Source organism: Hemicordylus capensis, chromosome 8 (genome assembly GCF_027244095.1).
Source record: "Hemicordylus capensis ecotype Gifberg chromosome 8, rHemCap1.1.pri, whole genome shotgun sequence".
NCBI lineage: Eukaryota > Metazoa > Chordata > Lepidosauria > Squamata > Cordylidae > Hemicordylus > Hemicordylus capensis.
In genome coordinates, this window is record NC_069664.1 from 2716073 (window position 1) to 2734940 (window position 18868).

At 46.5% G+C, this 18868-nt stretch overlaps 1 protein-coding gene across 2 annotated transcripts in view; it reads right to left on the reverse strand.

Moving 5' to 3' along the window:
* The window catches only part of ANTXR1 (ANTXR cell adhesion molecule 1), a 158098-nt gene that overhangs the window by 117713 nt on the left and 21517 nt on the right, over positions 1-18868 (reverse strand). For both annotated transcript variants that reach the window (XM_053270047.1, XM_053270045.1), the window contains exons 4-8: positions 17784-17865; positions 16926-16959; positions 12160-12239; positions 7006-7074; positions 5948-6028 (exon numbers count right to left, since the gene is read on the reverse strand). In XM_053270047.1, the coding sequence (XP_053126022.1) occupies positions 5948-6028; positions 7006-7074; positions 12160-12239; positions 16926-16959; positions 17784-17865 (346 nt within the window). The remainder of the gene's footprint in view (positions 1-5947; positions 6029-7005; positions 7075-12159; positions 12240-16925; positions 16960-17783; positions 17866-18868) is intronic.

The window sequence follows — 18868 nt, forward strand, 5'->3', positions numbered from 1 at the left end:
CACATGTGCTGGTCTGGTTGCCTGCCACTGTCTTTTTCTTAAAGCAGCAACAGAGGACCCCATTTTGAACATGTGGAGCTCCCTCATACCAAGCCAGACCCTTGGTCCAGCAAGCTCCATATTGCCTGCACTGACCCACAGCAGCCCCCCAGGGTTTCAGACTGGGATTTTCCCCATTCCAGGGCTTGGACCTGGGACATGCTACATGCAAAGCATCTGTGCTACCACTGAGCACTAGCCTCCACGGCAATTTGGTTTAGGGCCACCTGACACTGCTTAAGAACTCTTTCCCCTACAGTTCAAATCATCCTCCTGAAGCTACTATTACCCACAGAGGGGGAAACTCACAGGCACAAGTTTTCCCCTTCAGCGAACAGCAGTTCTGGGGAGTGATTCAAATCAAAGGATCCGTGCAGGAGCAAAGGGATAACCACCACCCCTCCACCAAACGGGTTCAAATCTGCACTGGCGGCTTTTTGAAAGAGAAAGTGACACTGGAATTTCCAGTCATGGTAATCCCACATCACATCTAGTAAGACTGTCACTATGCTTGCAGGGAGGTTGCAAAGGACATTTGGGGCAGCAGCCAGCAGCATCCTATCTGTGGAACTCCCCTCCCCTAGAGCTCACCATAGCCTTAGCCTGGCATATTCCAGAAGAGCAGGAAACCCTTCTGTCTGGGCAGGCAACCTGGTGGAAAGCGATAAGTAGGGGGATGTTTTTATCTCCCGGTGTGATTTTGGTGCTACCTGCCCTAAGACATACAAGGCCCAATAAATCACACAAACAAAACAGAAAAGAAATGTTTAGCAAACAGGATGTGGAAGTTTAGAAAATGGCAACGGTTTCGCTTGCTTGGGGTCTGCCAGCGACCTTCAGTCTGCATCTACGAACCAGTCGTCCATCCCTCAAGTGAGTCACAGCATAACAAAATCTGTTGCCGATTACTTGCAGCTGCCACTTAATTGAATTTACACAGCCCAAGCATCACAACAAGCTGACAACCTCAGAGGAAACAAATCTTACTCCAGACCTTATTCTGGGGAGAAAGAAGCATACATGTCTCTATCGTGATTCCAGTGAAATGGGCTTGTGTGCCTTGTGATCTGCCAGCCAACCGCAACTCACGAACCACGTCTGCTGGCCCACGGAGGCCTCGATAACATTCTGCATTTTGCCACCCGTGCAAGACAGGAGGCTTGCCAAGTACCGGGCACTAAAACTAATAATATTTAGCATCTATAGAGTGCTTTGGAGTTGCTCCAATAATTCAGGGGCCCTCAAACTGGCCTACAGCTTCCATCGTTTCCAGCCACAAAGGCCTTTGACCACTGAGAACCTCGGCTAAGAAAGCATTAGGGCTGTTCTCACTACCGTGAATGCTTGTCCTGCCCACCGTTGGGAGCTGTGCCTGCTCCCGATTTTCAGTCGGGTGCGAGTTCTAAGTCAAAGGAAGGGAAGGTGCTTGTGTGGGAGGCGAGCACAGGCTCCAAGGGTGGCATCCTACCCAGCGCTTTTACTCAGCACATGACTACGGTAGGAGGACTTGCCAGAGCCTGGGCTCGCCTCACGCACCATCCCTTTCCCCTCCTCCTACCTACCTTTTAACTCACACATGACTGAAAGTGTGCACACAGCTGCCAGAGGTGGGAAGGGCGCTTGTCCTATGCACTTATGAGAACATATTGCATCTGAGGCTGAGAGGGAGCGGTTCGTGCTGGACTTGCTCAGAAAGCAAGCCAAGCTGCTTCCAAAAACATTAGGCATACCTTGACCTACTGTCCCAAGCCAATTTGGCTCCACGCCCATGCCCACCCATCTTCCAATTTAAGGCTGGTTGTACAATAATTAGAATGTGTGCGCTTCCATTTTAGTGGTCCAGAAAAATATAAGCCGCTATTGGGGAAAATTAAAAACACCTCCTTCCCAGCATATGCATTTAGCATGTGCTTGTTTGATGCTTTAGTGGTTATCTCCCTCTCACACTCTCACCTGCTAACTGGGCAAAGAGGCACCTTTTAACGTGGTGATTCTCTTGATTGAGCAGGGGGAGAGTAACTGGCCCTATCCATCCCCAGCACAGTACTTCCGGTGAATGCTGTTGGCGTCTATCTTACGTTTCTTTTTAGATTGTGAGCAATTTTGGGACAGGAATCCATTTTTTAAATTTATTTTATTTTATTTTATTTATTATTTTTCTGTGTAAACCGCCCTGAGCTATTTTTGGAAGGGTGGTATAGAACTCAAATAAATACATAAATAAATAATATACACACCCCAGAAACACTGCTTGGTACTTAAGAGATCTGGTCCCTGGGTCCCCACTTTTGAGAATTAAGATCAGCCGTGCTCCCCCACACCCAGAATAATGGCTTCTGACTCCTGGGAAGGGAAACTGGAGGCAGCAAGTGCGACACTGGGAGCTACAGGTCTGTTTTGTCCCCAACACAGCAAGTTTTGGGAAGGACAGAGATGAGAGGCGCTCATTGCTGCTGGAGCAGAAACAGAGGGGATTGCCCATCCGCCTTTCAAGGAGGAGGCAGTTGATGAGATTCAAGGCTCCGAGTCATTCAGTGGGGCCTGAGCCACCTGAGCCCCAAGCATCTCCCCATGGGTCTCCCACCTGAGCCCCATGAGTCATTCAATGGGGCCTAAGCCCCATGGGCCACCCCCAGTGGTGTCCCTGACAAACACACACAGACACACACTTATTCCTTGCCATCTAACAACTCTTCTCTCCTACCTCGACTCCACCTCTACATTGTGTGACTTTTTCTACAGCTTCAGAGTAACCTTTCTCTGCCCCAACTGCTCCCAATAGGTTCAGCAGCACCAGCCAACCAACCTTGAGGCCACGGCTAAATTAAGCTGCCCAAGCCTGAAATCTTTGATTCATCAAACCTACAGACAGAGTCGCACAGACTCTGTGCGGAGACAGAAGTGCTTCTGGAACCTATTAAGAGCAGCTGCAAAGGGAGCGTAGCCTGAGAACCAAATCTCTTTCAGACTCTCACAACACCTGATGGTCCAGCATAATTTGGCACACAGTTCAATCCAGGTTGGAAGAAAAGTCCGGAAAGCTAGAAAAAGGGCTGCAACCCAATTTGCTGCATTGCGAGAAAAAATGTAAAAGAGGAAGTTGTGGCCTCTTTTGTGGGCTATTATATTTCACGTTATATTTCATATGCAATGATGATGGCATCCAGGGAAAGATCAGATGCAAAGCAACTTGGGTTCATTTATCCCCTCCTTGCTGAATATCCAAACTGGGTAACCCCAAGGATGCATTCTGGCCCCACTCCTCTTCAATTTCTACATTAACTCTATGGTGGGCCAGCTCAGCAACCCAGATTTCCACCCTCCAAAGCTCGCTGGGAGACACGCTGCCATTCTGTCATAAGCGGATGATGCAGCCATCCTCTCAAGGACCCCCATTGGCCGTAGAAGAGCACGGAGGGCCCCGATGCTGCACTGGAGGGAGGACTGACTGGAAATCAATTATCACAAAACTAAAATCATGGCCTTTGCCAAGAGGCCCAAGATCCACTCTTGGCGGATTGAGGGGCATAAGATTGAGCACGTTGCACTCTTCAAATACTTGGGAGTAGTTTTTCATTCTGGCGGCTCTAGGAAAACTTATGGGGAACACGTGGCTTTAAATGCCCAGAGAAGCTCCTCTGCCATTCTCAAATTCCTGCAGACAAGAGGAGGCCGTTATGTAACCGCGGCTCTTGAACTGGTCACAGCCAAGTCGCTAGCTCAGCTCCTCTATGGTGCTCAATGGGGCCCCTTCCTCAACATTGTGACTCTGGAACTTGTACAATCTAAATTCCTGAAGGCAGCACTCCAAGTACCGAGATGCGTCTCCAATGCCACTCTGCACCTGGAGACAGCTCTGATCAAGCTGGAGGCCAGGGTGTGGATGGCCATTCTTTGTGATTGGCTCAGACTATCCTTCTGCCCAATTGGTCTTGCCCACCTAACCCTACACGATGATTACCAATCTAGCTGGATTCACAAAAATAGCTACTCTGGGCCTTTCCCCCTTGACCTTGCTCAACATGGACTATGACCAGGCAAAAGCAAACATCAAGCAGCACATTAGAGACATTGAGCACCAAACCGATCTCAGCAGGGTCCCAAAATTTCATATCAGTGATGGGCTTAGCTACTCTGCCTCTCCAGCAGCAGACTTCAACCAACTGGAGGTCCCAAAGCACAGAAGGGTATTCACTCTGGCTCGCTGTCATGGCCTCCCTTCAGCAGTGCTGGAAGGCCGTTACAGAAGGACTCCATTTGCAGAGCGACTATGCCCCTGTGGCTCAGGGCAGATCGTAACTACTGAGCATGTCCTTCTCCACTGCTTGTTCTATAGCGACATTCACACCTCCCTCATCCTTCCATTGCTAAGCAAGTATCCAGGTCGTCCGAGCCAATTCTGCAGCTCCTTGCTACTCTCTGACTTTAAGCCCGTCATCACATATAGCGTCACCAGGTACCGTGCGGCTGCGATCAGCATTCGTCGGCGGATGACAGGCAGTGAGTCCTATCAGCCTTAATCTGACCCTTGGTGACTCTGGGCGGGCCCTACAATTGCTCATGCGCCTCCCTTTTTTACTGTTCCTTATAACCTTTAATCTGGCTGTTTTCCAGTTTTGTTACTCAGGCTTTCATATATTTCTGTCTTCTCATTGCTTTTAACCTTTTTACGTCCATTTTTACCCCCCGCCGCCCTTTTATGCCTTTCATATGTTTTTATTACTTCTCCGGCTTTTAGGCCCTCATGCTTTTGGAGTATTATCTACGATTTTTATTATTTTTAGTCCTTTTAGTATTAATATGTCCCATTTTATATGTAATCATTTTTATCTACTCTCACTTTTAACATGTAATCACCCTTATACTTTATGCTGGTCTATGACCATAATAGAGATTGATTGGTGAAACTGGGTGACCCATGTTTATTGGAACAGGAGTCTCCCGGACCCTTTGAGAGTAAATCCACCTTAAAGAGGGGTTAAGTGTCTATGGCCAGAGAGGAGCCAGCATTAAAAAAAAAGCAACATCTCCTGATATGGTCATTAATTTCTCCTCCCAGCAGTGTGAGGGGCAGAGAAGCAGCACAGATGTCTACGCTACAGTCACAATAATACTCCAGGCACAGTCCTAGGTAGGGTGGAAATCATCTCTGAGAAGGTCCTGTATTGGGAGTCATTCATCTTTACTTGTCACCTGTGCAGCCTGGATAGCATCTAACTATACTGCTGACATAGAACTCCAAGGTGCTGTTCTTTGTTCCGCTTACCTTAGTCTCACTTGAAGCCAAGGGCGACTTCAGGTTCAGCAATGAAACTGAACAAGCAAGCCACGTCAGCTGATCAATGCACAAACCTACACTGTGCATGTGCAAGCATACCACAGACCTCCTCAGCACAGGCACTGTGAAAAGCTCAGGCCATGGCGCTGCATCGTTGCTGGTTATTGTGTAGGATGGCGTGAGCACAAGCAGCATGATTGCTAAGACGCCCAGACAGCCTTGCACAATTAAGCCTCTGGCTGCGTGTGCGTACCTGCCAGCCCCACAGCCCACAGAAGACCCACAGAAATTGCAACCCTGCAGCCTTTCTGGATCACTAAATGCACAACAGCACATTACACACTGGGAGTGGGGAACGGCAAATATCTGCGGCATCCCCAGGCCGCCTATAAAAGCATCTTCCTTCGTTGCTTCTGCCAAACGCATCCCAAATATCTCACACCCATCACCATCCGGTTCACACCCTTTCCCAGCCCTTCACGTAAGCCTCTGCTACTACAGTCTCCAAGAGAAGGCGCCCTCAGATGACAGAATGCTGATAAATGAAGCTTTTGGCACCAACAGTGCTGTTTTATTTAATTTATTTTTTTACAAAGACATAAAATGAATGCAGTGGTAAGTAATACTTACAGAGTCTATGATCCCCTGGAGAGCTTCAAAGCCATCATTCACAGGGAAGACGTGATCCTTGCTGTCAGCTATCCGAGCCAACTGGTAATGTAGCAGAGACAGACATGAGAAGCAAGCCAGAAAACAAGGAAGTCTTGACACAAAACTTCAGTCAAGGAACAATGGTCTAAGGCAGGGATTCTCAAACCTAGGTCCCTAGATGTTGCTGGATTACAACTCCCATGATCCCCAGCCACAACAGCCAAAGGATGACAGTAGTCCAGCAACAACTGGAGATCCAAGTTTGAGAACCCTGTGTATAGAGGTTCACACAGCACAAGAATAAGCTTCCTCCCTGTCCCCAGAAAGGCTCACAACAAGTCACACCGGCAACTAAGGATGTGCACGAAATTGGAACGCATCGATTCAAATTCGAATCGAATTCAAGACCATTGAATAAAGTGGAGATCCATTCAAATTGATTCGTTCCAGTTTTATGCACGTCCCTACCAGCAACAGCCACCAGGAGGCTGTTATAAACCCAAATATAAACAGCTCTGCATGTGCAAATAATTGTCTTAAAATTAATCATGTATGCAGATCACATGTCAAAGATGTGAAAAGGGCTACTCAGGCCATGAAAAATTAAGTATGCAAAAGCTGAAGGCATGAGTTGGTCTCAGGCCAATCCCAAGTGCCTTTCTGTGTCCTGGTTTATCATACTGAATGGTGCTTTCTTTAGAAACTGGAACCTCTTACTAGCTGCTCTCCACAAAACAAATGTATCTGAAGGTGACCAAATGCCATATTCAAGGCATCCCGACTATTCTACAACAACTCAACTATAACAGCGTGGTGTAGTGGTTAGAGTGCTCGACTAGGACCGGGGAGACCCGAGTTCAAATCCCCATTCAGCCATGATACTAGCTGGGTGACTCTGGGCCAGTCACTTCTCTCTCAGCCTAACCTACTTCACAGGTACAAACTTAATTATGTAGTATACCGATCTGGGCTCCTTGGAGGAAGAGCAGGATATAAAATGTAACAACAACAACAACAACAAACATGGACTCCGTTACCTGCGTTTCATTGAAGTCTTTCACACCCACACAGTATACAGTCGCACCCAAGTCGCGAGATCGGTTGGCCTTGAACAAGAGGACGAAGAGTCATCAATGATTCAAGCAGATGAAAGATGCCATCCATTGCATGCATTTCGTGCCATTCTCGGGATGGAATTTCCTTTCAAAACAGAGCTGGCAAACAGCCTGCTCCTTCCCCAAACCAATTTGATCCAGCCACTGACAGCCCTAGCCAATAATAATCACGTTGTGGTTAAGACGTTTGCCTGCAATTTAACTGGCAAGAATATATGTGCCCATGGTGTAGGAGAGAAAGATATTCCACATGTTGGTGTCTCATTTCTCGTCTGGATTTCGTTTGGAATTCCCTGGCTCTCCTAGACACGTGTGCTTCATTAGCAAGGTCTTCTTGGCCCAGGGACTCTGCCACTGCTGGTGCTCAGATGCCTTGTTTCCTGCATCTTCAGGGGAGGAGAGCTGGCCTTGTGGTAGCCAGCATGGATGGTCCCCTTGGCTAAGCATGGTCCCCTTGGTTCCCATTTGGATGGGTGAACACTGGAAGATCTTCCCCCTTACACTGGAATGAGGCTGCAGCTCACTGGCAGACTTGCAAGCAGAAGGTCCCGGGTTCAATCCAGTGTTCCCTCTAACAGGGATTCCCAGACGTTGTGGACTACGACTCCCAGAATCCCCAGCTGCAATGACTTTTGCTTGGAGATTCTGGGAGTTGTAGTCCACAACATCTGGGAATCCCAGTTAGAGGGAACACTGGTTCAATCCCTGTCTGCATCTCCAGGTAGGGCTGGGAAAGACCCCTTTTGGAGAGCTGCTACCAGTCAGAGTAGACAATGTTGAGCTGGATGGACCAAGAGTCTGACTCGGTATCAGGCAGCTCCCCACATTCCAGCTTGCAAGCAAAAGAGGGAGCATGATTTCAGCAGCAGTACTATCTACAGTCTACTACAGTAGACAGGAAAGGGGGAAATTCTGCAGGCTTCAGCCTAGCACAGATCAAGCACCATGGGTAGCCAAGAGTATCCCATTTGACCCTGTCATGCTTCCAACTGGCCTCCTTGCTCAGGCTGAGCTGCTCTTAGAGCAGGGATTCTCAACGTGTGGGTCCCCAGATGTAACTGGACTTCAACTCCCATAATTCCTAACCAAAGGCCACTGGAGCTGGGGATTATGGGAATTGAAGTCCAATAACATCTGGGCACCCACACGTTGAGAAACACTGTCTTAGAGCATCTCCCTTCTAGCTTCCTTGCTAAGCCTTCTCCAGGCCTGACTCTGAAGCCTTTCCTGCCAGATGGTGTTGACAGATTTCTGGAAACTGACCACTCATGAAAGGGTAGATTTGCCTTGCAAGATACTCCTAGGCTCTAAACCATCCCCTGTGGCTGGGGATGATGGGAGTTGTAGTTCAACAACAGCTGGGGAGCCAAGTTTGCCCACCCCTGGTCTGCTGCATAATAGTGCTGTGCCACCCACCATAAAGTACAAAAGCTGGCCACCCCTGCTTTAAGAGAATACCTTTGAATTTCCAAGGGTCCACATCCACATTATATTCCCAGAAATCAAGGCTACAGAGCTGGTTATCTCCCTTTCCTGCAAATGCAGATTTATTTTTCCCTTTTGTTTCCCCCATTATTGTTCCTTGCAATGATTACTGTTGGACTAGTTTTGTTTTCATTCCACAAGAGCAGCCGTCCCATCTGGGCGTTTTAAAGCTAGAAATCCTATTTTCCCTGGGAAGATAAAAGTCTCATAACAATCCCCACATTTCCATCACGGCCAATAATTCACTCCAACTTCTGGTCCAAACGAATCCAACTTTTTACACAGTCGCAGAGTTGGATTCCATTAACTCCCCGATACATCACCACTCTTGGTCCCAGATACCCAATAGCCTTCATTAGAGTATTACATTCTTGGTAAGAGCCAATAAAGTGTGCATGAGATGTTACCAAGCTGACGTCATGTCACTCTGGACTGGAATGTGTTTTGAGAAATAACAGATCACCATCAGTGATCCCTTTGCCTGTTAAACGCTTTGTCAGCTAAACTCCACTTTCAAGCTCTGAAAAATCTGCTTGCTCTCCCTAAGTTTTCCTCTTTATTTTCATGGAGACAGGGGCATCTTAAAAGGGGGTGGAGAACATTGCTTTTTGCAAAATGAACAGAGGGTGGAGTGTCATCTCCCAAATACGATAACCCCTAGCCTCTACTCTCACGATCCACCCATTTTGTCAAAATCTGTGGAGTGGGATTTTGTTCGGCACACACCCAGCTGCCTGGACTGTCACTGAAGAATGAGGACCAGATTGGTTGCCAGGAAACAGATGATTATCCTGGGCCTGGTTGCAAGGAGAACACAATGTGGCTGCAACCCCAGGAAGGAGTTGAAAAGGTATTCCATCCATGCAAAGCATTGCATGACACTGTAGAGTCCATGACACAGGCACACAAATTTTGGCCACTGGTACCCTCTTAGAGGATGAAAGCTCTTGATAGAGTATTTTCCATCTCTATCCACTAGAGGTGGAAATTAGTGATAGCACAGTTGCGCTTACAGCTGTGTGTGTGCTATTATCCCTTCTTTATCTCTAGCCCTTGGGAGAAGTAAGCCCTTTAAATCATGTGTTCCTTGGTTCCCCAGATGTTGTTGGACTACAACTAAAAATGCCATTGATACTGGGGATGGTGAAATTTGTAGTCCATCATCTGGGGACCTGAGGCATAGGAACATAGGAAGCTGCCATATACTGAGTCAGACCCTTGGCTCATCTAGCTCAGTATTGTCTACCCAGACTGGCAGCAGCTTCTCCAAGGTTACAGGCAGGAGTCTCTCTCAGCCCATTGTAGTTGCCTGGGAGGGAACTTGGAACTTTCTGCATGCAAGCACACTGGTACTCTTCCCCAGCGGCAACATCCCCTAAGGGGAATGTCTTACAGTGCTCACACATGTCTCCCATTTAAATGCAAACCTCTTGGCAGACAGCACCCATCCAAATGCAAATCACGGTTCCAGGCAGAAGTCTCTCCCACCCCTACCTGGAGATGCTGCCAAGGATTGAACTGGGGGCCTTCTGCATGCAAACATGAGATGCTCTTCCACTGAGCTATGGCCCTTTCCTTTAAGGGGAATACCTTCTAGCAGACAGCACTCACATGTAGTCACCCATCCAAATGCAAACCAACATGTACCCTGCTTAGCAAAGGTGGCCATTCATGCTTGTTCCCACAAGACTGGCTGTCCAGAAATCTTCCCCTACAGGAATGCTTAAGGGTCTGCTTTCATCTCCTCCCGCCCCTTTACTCAAATGAGGGAGAACTTTCGGTGCACCAGACAGAAACCCAAGCAGATGCTTCAGTATTTCCATCAGTGTTTGTAAGATGAACCCTGCACTGTCAGTCTGTGGCTTCCAGCTTGTCTGGACAACATTCCCTTGTCTGCCTGAGTCTTCGGGAAGAAAGCAAACTCTTGCTGTCAGACTTGCTAAAAAGCACATGTCAGCTTCGATCACCAGACAGACAAAACATGATATTGCAAAGATATAGCCGCACAGTTCTCTCTTGAGACAGAATGAGGGAAATTAACCAAGTGTCACAACGGAAGGATTTATTTTCTGAAAAACCTGGAGGCTGTAAGTTATCTTAAAGGGATAGAATTTAGCCTCCCCCTCCCCCCGCTCACAAGAGCAGGAAAAGATGCAGGGTAGCAAGCATGAAAAGCAAGACCCTTTTGCTAAGCAGGGTCCACCCTGGTTTGCATTTGAATGGGAGACTACGTCAGTACTGAAAGAAGAGATTCCCTTGAGAGGATAGGGTCACTCTGGGAAGAGCACCTGCCTGCTTGCATGCAGAAGGTTCCAAGTTCCCTCCCTGGCAGCATCTCCAAGACAGGGCTGAGAGAGATTCCTGCCTGCAACCTTGGAGAAGTCACTGCCGGTCTGTGCAGACAGTACAGAGCCAGATGGACCAAGGGTCTGACTCAGTATATGGCAGCTTCTGATGTTCCTATTTATTAATCTGGCTTTGTAATAAAAGTTGAGTTTGCAAGGGACTGAGGGAAGAGGTTTTATTATTTACATTTGGTTAAGCCCAAGCACCGGAAGTCCAAGATGGAGTCCAAGCTGATTCTGGAAGGCAGTTTATGGGAGCCAGTACTTGGTCTAGTCTGATGGACCAAGATATGCATGCAGATTTGGAACTGGACATCCCAGCTGAGATGTGGCCGTGGAGTTGGCACTGAGAAGTGCCTCTGGGCTGCTGTGGGTTGTTGTATAGTGAACATTTCATTTGTTCCTCAACACATGTGTACTGGTCATGCCCAAATATACTAATGCACGACTGTCTCTCTTTCATGACAATTCAAGGAGATAAGGAATGCAGTTTGGAAGGGGCACACTTCAACACTACATTTGCAAGGGAGCGTACGTCTTGGTCAGAGTATTTTCTTACACCGGGGTCTGAAAGAAGACTGCAGTGCAAGCTCTGTTTCCTAATGTGTGAGAGCAGGCTGGCGTTACGCAAGAGAAAAGGTTTTCTGGGCATGCTCAGAGGAAGTCTCAGCTTCATGCATTCCTGAGCTATGCCCAGGCAATCAAAATTGGTTCATGAACCCTGAAGTCTCATAACTAAGATTGCATTGTTTGACACAAAAGGACACTTTGATGTCTCTTGTTTACATTCCCTCCTATTATTACTCAAGAAGTTACACATATTAAAAGGAGAGGGAGAAGAGACAAACCTTTTCCCTGCTGGCATAATCCGTTTCCCCATAAATATGCTCCTTGGGCAACAGTCTCAGGCGTTTGTTGTTGGACTTCAAGTCCCATCATTCCCAGCTACAACATCTGGGGTCCCAATGGGGACCAGCGTGGTGTAGTGGTTAGAGTGCCGGACTAGGACCGGGGAGACCCGAGTTCAAATCCCCATTCAGCCATGAAACTAGCTGGGTGACTCTGGGCCAGTCACTTCTCTCTCAGCCCAACCTACCTCACAGGGTTGTTTTGAGAAAGAACTTAAGTATGTAATACACTGCTCTGGGCTCCTTGGAGGAAGAGCGGGATAGAACATGTAAAAATAAAAATAAAGCTCCCTCCTGACCCATCATGGCCCTTCAGGCCCCAGGCTCTCTGGGCTCACCTCTCGCTCTGCATAGAAGAAAAGGTCCTCATGAAGCTCTCCATCAGTCAGGGCGATGATGACACTGGCCGTCCTATAACCTGAGAAAAGTCGTATTATGAACATTACTAGTGTGCTGCATAATCAGAAACTGCAGGCGAAAGTGAGCTATATTTCTCCCGTCAGACAGGGGTGCTGATTTCCCCTCAAGCATTTGAGGAGTTCCCCCTGCCTCATTTTATTGAACTCACCAACTCCAATCCTAACAACCCAGATCTCCTTCCCAAAGATGCCTCCCCCCTGTCAACAAAAACAAGTTTTAGTGAGGAGTTGCTCCTTAAGCACTCTCTCTCTCTCTCTCTCTCCCTCTCCTCTCTCTCTCTTGCTCTGTGCACCTTTGTCAAGAGTGGTAGTGGTTTTGTTTTATTTATTTAACACATTTTTATACCGCCCAAAAGCAAGTCCCTGGACAGTTCACAATCTAAAAGCAAACACAATTAAAACAGTTTAAAATACAGATAAAAGCTTTAGAAGTCTAAATTAAAAGCCTGACTAAGATGGATCTTGATAGGCAGCAGGGTTCATGAAGGAGGTGTTCTCTTAAATACCTTGGACCCAAGCCATTCAGGGCTTCAAAGGTAATAACCAGCACTTTATATTTCACCCAGAAACTTACTGGCAACCAGTGTAGTTATTTTAAAATAAGTGTAATAGGGTCTGTTTGGGTAATCCCGGAGATCAACCTGGCTGCTGCATTCTGTACCAACTGCAGTTTCCAGACTACATGTAAAGGAAGCCCAACGTAGAGCAGATTGCAGTAGTCAAGTCTGGACATTATCGGCATATGTACCACTGTTTTAAGGTCATTTATCTTCAGAAATGGATGTAGCTTGCATATCAGCTGAAGCTGATATAAAACCCTCCTGGCCACTGCATCAACCTGAGACAAGTGAGAGGTTTGGATCCAGAAGTACTCCCATACTATGTACCAGCTCTTTCTGGGGAAGTGTAACAGGCAGATCTAAGCCACTTACGAAGTTCTGACCTCCCACAATGAGTACCTCTGTCTTGCTTGGATTCAGCCTCAGTTTGTTTCCCTCATCCAGCCCATTACCGCCTCCAGGCAGGCATTTAGGGAAGTCAGGGAATTTCCTGATGAAGTTGATATGTAAAAATAGACCAGGGTGTCATCAGCATATTGATAACCCCCTACACCAAATCCCCTAGTGATCTCTCCCAGCGGTTTCATGTAGATATTAAAAAGCATTGGAGACAGAATGGGGCCCTTTGGGACCCCATACAATAGCTCTTGTTTGGAAGAGCAACAATCTCCAAGTGACACCATCTGGAACCTACCGAGAGGTAGGAGCAGAACCACTGCAAAGCAGTGCTTCCCACTCCCAAACCCTTCAGGCGCTCCAGGAGGATACCATGGTTGATGGTATTGAAAGCCGCCAAGAGATCCAAAAGGATCAACAGAGTCACACACACCCTATCAATTCCAATTTGGAGATCATCCAAAGCCGTCTCAACCCCAGAGCCCACCCAAAAGCCAGTTTGAAATGAGTCTAGATAATCTGCTTCCTCCAAGACTGTCTAGAACTGAGACACTGCCATACTCTCAATCACCATGCCCAACCATGGGAGGTTGGAGACCGGCCAATAATTGCCTCATTCTGAGGGATCCAATGAGTTGGAGAAGGTAAGACAGAAATATTATTGCCATGATGATCACACACATTTACTTTGTCTTGCTAGGATCAAACAGGCTCAACAGCATTTTCTGTAGACTGTATTCTTCACTATGAGCCCCACTGCTCCCTGCAGCTTTGGAACGCGCTCCCTGCTGAAATAAGAGCCTCCCCATCTCTCTAACGGCTTTTAAGAAGTCTTTAAAAGACACATTTATTCACCCAAGCTTTTTAAACTAGAATTGTGGTCTTGTTTTAATGATTTAATTTTTGTTTCATGTTGTTGTAAAACTGCCCAGATACGCAAGTTTGGGGCGGTGTACAAATACATAAATAAAATAATATGGGAATCCTTCTCACAGCTGTTTTCTGTGTGTCTTACAACAATATTTATGCCTTATACAGCAACTGGGGGACAACATCCGGAGTCATGACACCCTTGCACAATGCACAAAACTGCACTAGTGCAAGAAGGCTGCACAACTGTGTGAAGTCACAGAGATGCTCAGAACTGCACCTTTGCAAAAGTGTTCCCGGCCAAGCATAGGTGGTGTGCCACAGCTTGTACACCTCGCTGTGCAAGCAGAGACATGACTGCAGGAGCACAGCACTAATCTGGATGGAATGCCAGCTCCAAATTTAGCACAAGGCACAAGCGCAACAGCCTTGTGCTCATGCAACATATTGGTTATGACTTAACTATTAAGAGGTCCTGACTCTATGCAATCATGCTTTCCTACATTTTGAACTCCTTGGCGAACAATAGGCATTCCAGAAATGCAGATTCACACAAGCCTGACCTCAGCCCTGGGCTTGAAGTTACAGAAAGGGGAGAACTGGACATGTGAAAAGCAACACATTCCCCCACATTCCTGCTTTGGCCCTCAGTGCAACGATGCTTGGAAAGGTTCATGAACCCATTTGGACGCTGGCACCACTACAACAGAACAGCTCATAAAGCCGAAGAGCCAAGCCTATCATCAGCCAGATTACAGCGTGCCACCAATAGAGAGCGGAGATTTACTGCCAAAATGCATTCTTATCACATGAAGATCACTATCTTTAGTTCAGCATAGCCCAGGCTTGTCATCGGGGTTAGCTGGAAATCGCAAAACCATCATGAAGCAGAACTAATTAAAGTTAATTTGGATTCCTGCCGTCAGCTCCTCACAGTAAATTTGAAAGACCTCTGAAGTCACGCATTACATTCTGAAGTTGACATTTAGCTTTTGTCAAAGTTAAATATAATTCCAAGCCTTCTGTCTGAAGAAGAAATGAGAGCCCCAGTAATTATCCATCTTAAAACTATTTTAAATCGTCAGAATGTTTTTTTCCCCACTGACAACAACAGCTGTGCATTTAATTGCCCGCATTTCTGGAGAGGATGAAAAATAATAATTTCTGTTGGGATGATCTGGTTTGGGTTCAGCTGCTTTTTGATGGGGCGGGGAAGGGGGCAGGGAGCAAAGTAGCCAAAAACGACTTCTGATTCAGCAGCTGGAGAACCAAAACTGACAGAAATGTTGTTCATTTTTTAATAAAGATTCTTTTATTTGTATGAAACATGCATTTATAATAAAAAGTGTCCCGTATTTATGGGCAAACTTCTATTGTAGAAAGAGAGAAAAAGAGAGTTTTGAGAATGGAGCATCGACAGCAGATTCAGCAGATTCAAATGAGACACTGTCGTCTTGAGGGTGGTTTGCTTTTCGCAGGTTCAAAGGGAAGAGGTCCTAGGTGTGGGCAACCACGTTAAAAGAAGCAGAAAAGCCTTCTCTGCGGCTGCCCCGGGGCTTTGGAATATGCTCCCTGTTAAAATAAGAGCATCTGCTCCTCTGTTTGCTTTGGGATGTATCTCAAGACACACCCGTTTTCTCTGGCTTTTTACTGAAATTAATTTTAAACTTTTTAATTTGTTTTTATCTCATGAGATTGTTTTAACTTTTTATTCTGTGAAATTGTTTTAACTGTTTTTACTCTGTTTTGTATTTGTTGTGTTTTGAATTGTGTGCACCACCTAGAGATGCACTTATCAGGCAGTATATAAATACGACAGATGGATAGATAGAAGGAAGACCGCAAAGAGGAAGAGGAAAATACACACCTTTGTATGTATGGATAGAGGTAAGTAAAAAGGCTCTTGTTGTATGCACAGCCCAAGGAAATTGTCCCAGATTTCTGACCATCTATTCCATTTGCTTGCTTTAACTAGGGCCCACTTTGCCTGTGCTGCTAGTTCAAGCAAGTCATGAACCCAGTCCTGGATCCCAGGATGCTGGGTTTTCCAGGGTCACAATAGTCATCGTTTGGCCTTCGCTTCCTCTCCCACTATTTCTCCCTCCCCATATACTTTGCAATAAAGTGTGTGTGTGTGTGTGTGTGTGTGTGTGTGTGTGTGTGTGTGTTAGTTACACAAAGAAGCAGCAGAAAGAAGGCTCAATTAGTCTGGAACGTGGGAACTGTCACCTACTGAGTCAGCCCATTGGTCCATCTAGCCCAGAATTGCCTACTCTACACTGACTGGCAGCAGCATCTCCAAGGCTTCAGCTAGGGTTAGCCTCTCTCCCAGCCCTTCCTGGAGATGCTTCCAGGGGCTGAACCTGGGACATAGGAATTTAGGAAGCTGCCATATACTGAGTCAGACCCTTGGCCTATCTGGCTCAGTATTGTCTTCACAGACTGGCAGCGGCTTCTCCGAAGCTGCAGGCAGGAGTCTCTCTCAGCCCTAGCTTGAAGATTCCACCAGGGAGGGAACTTGGGACCTAGATGCTCTTCCCAGAGCGGCTCCATCCCCTGAGGGGAATCTCTTCCAGTGCTCACACTTCTAGTGTGACCTTCTGCATGCAAAGCAGATGTGCTCCCGCTGAGCACTGGCCCCATCTACTCCGAACTACCCATTTGTCCCCACTGAAAAACAGGCCCCCTTTCTGCCGCCACCACCCCCAAATCACAACTGCCCTGCAAGACTCAAAGAAGTTACGGGAGTTTTAGAAGCATCCCGCTCTCGGGAGACGGACACAGCTGTTCAGCCACAAAAGGAAAGCAGAGCAGAAACCATGCTACTGTCTACTGACCCACTCACTCGTTCAGTCTTACCTTGCACGCTTTCATGATAAATTTGCTCACTTGCCTGAAATTGAACCAAAGAGGATCGTTAGTGTGACGGAGAGATATTGCTGGGGTTGCTTTTGTTGTTGTTGCCATTAGCAAGATGACTGGTTAACAGCAGCCCAAGACACCTAGGTGATGTTTCCTTCATGGGAATTAATGGCTGGGAGAAAGGTGCTCAAACTTGGGTCCTCAGATGTTGCTGGACTACAACTCCCATCATCCTGGCTGGGGATGATGGGGGTTGTAGTCCAGCAACATCTGGGGACCCAGGTTTGAGCACCCCTAACCATATTCAGGCATTATGTCATACCTGTATTCAGATGTCTGTACCCATGTCCGTATCCAGAGGTCTGTATTTTTTGTGTGAATGACTGTTCCTGCATTCATTTAAAAGTGAGCCTGGCTACAGGCCCCTCAAATGCATGGTAGAGATAGGACATGTACAGCTGTATCTGTGTTCAACATAATGTGTGAATAACTGTACCTGTATACACTCATACGAGGGTTGAGCATAATGTGTGAATAGGGTTCCTGGGCTGGTAGATATCTGGAGAACTGGAGAGCACTCAACAGTATTTAGGAATTACTGCTTCAGTTATCTGCAAGATGAACAAGGTCCCATGTTTGGAAAATGCTGTTCACAGTGTAAGAAATTCGATATTTCGGAATTCTACCTTCACATGTGGGGAATGGAAAAGGAAGGAGGAAGGTATGCCTAGGATGAAACATCCCATAGCATATGCTTCAACGGGTTGCTATTAGGGACTGTTTAGACATTATTCCTTCGCACCCATGTTGAGATCAAGAGTAAACCTCACATCCACACAGTTTGGTCTTATTTACCCTTTCAAATCCTTCGTGCATGTAAGTGTCTCCCCCTGGCAGGACCTTCTGAAGTTCCTCCAAACCTTGCCGTATCTGATCCCTGCAAAAAAAGAGAAGAGACATTCTCTTAGAGAAAATCAGGGTGCTGCAAACAACATTAAGTGAGTATGGAGGAAAGTGTGCAGCTATAGGTCTCTGAATCTTAACCATTTTACACCTGAAATGGAACCGAAACCCTAGATTTCAGATTTAGCAAACCTCTTTTCTGCAATGTAACTGTAGTACTGTTGTGATTACAAGATAATCTGGTCAATTGTGCTTATTGTGTGCATGAGTTTATATCTGTAGATGAGCCATTTCCTGGCACGGACACAAGCAGTGAGAAATTTTAGCTACTATCTCTCTGCATGGTTTGAAGACTAGACTAATTTATTAGACAAACTTTATATATATCTACTAGTCAGAAGAGTTAAATGACCCTGCTGTGTCCCAAGATAGTATACCAGTTGCTGAGAACTTGCATCAAGGGAGGGCCATCACCCTCTTATTCTAATTGCGAGCAAGTAGAACCATCTTGCTGTCCTCTGTTGAAGACAGAATACTGGGTTGGACTGACCTTCTTGGTCTGATGCTGCAAGTCAGTTCCTATGTATGCTAGGCTGTTGTACAAGACAGTGAAGGTGGGGGATTAAAAAAAAAGAGAGAGCTACCCCAATTCCAATCCAGTTTTGCAGGACCCCAAACTTTTGCTCTTCTCTCTGCTGTAGTCCAGACTCCAGCTTCAGTATATACATGGTTCTTTGTTTTTTTTAAAATCACCAATGCTAAATGATATTTTAATATACCAAGATATTTGTGTCCCAGCATTTCATACCAGAGCAGCTCAAGGTGGCTCACAATCACACAACAAAAAGATTAAACACAAACCTTTATAAAACCAGAGGACACACAAATAAGAATGCAAACAGTAACTGAACAATGGGATCCAGTCAACGACTTCCAGAGGACAGCTGTGGAACATCTGAAACGGCCTTCTACCGAGTCAGACCTTTGGTCCATCTAGCTCAGGATTGTCCACCCAGACTGGCAGCAGCTTCTCCAAG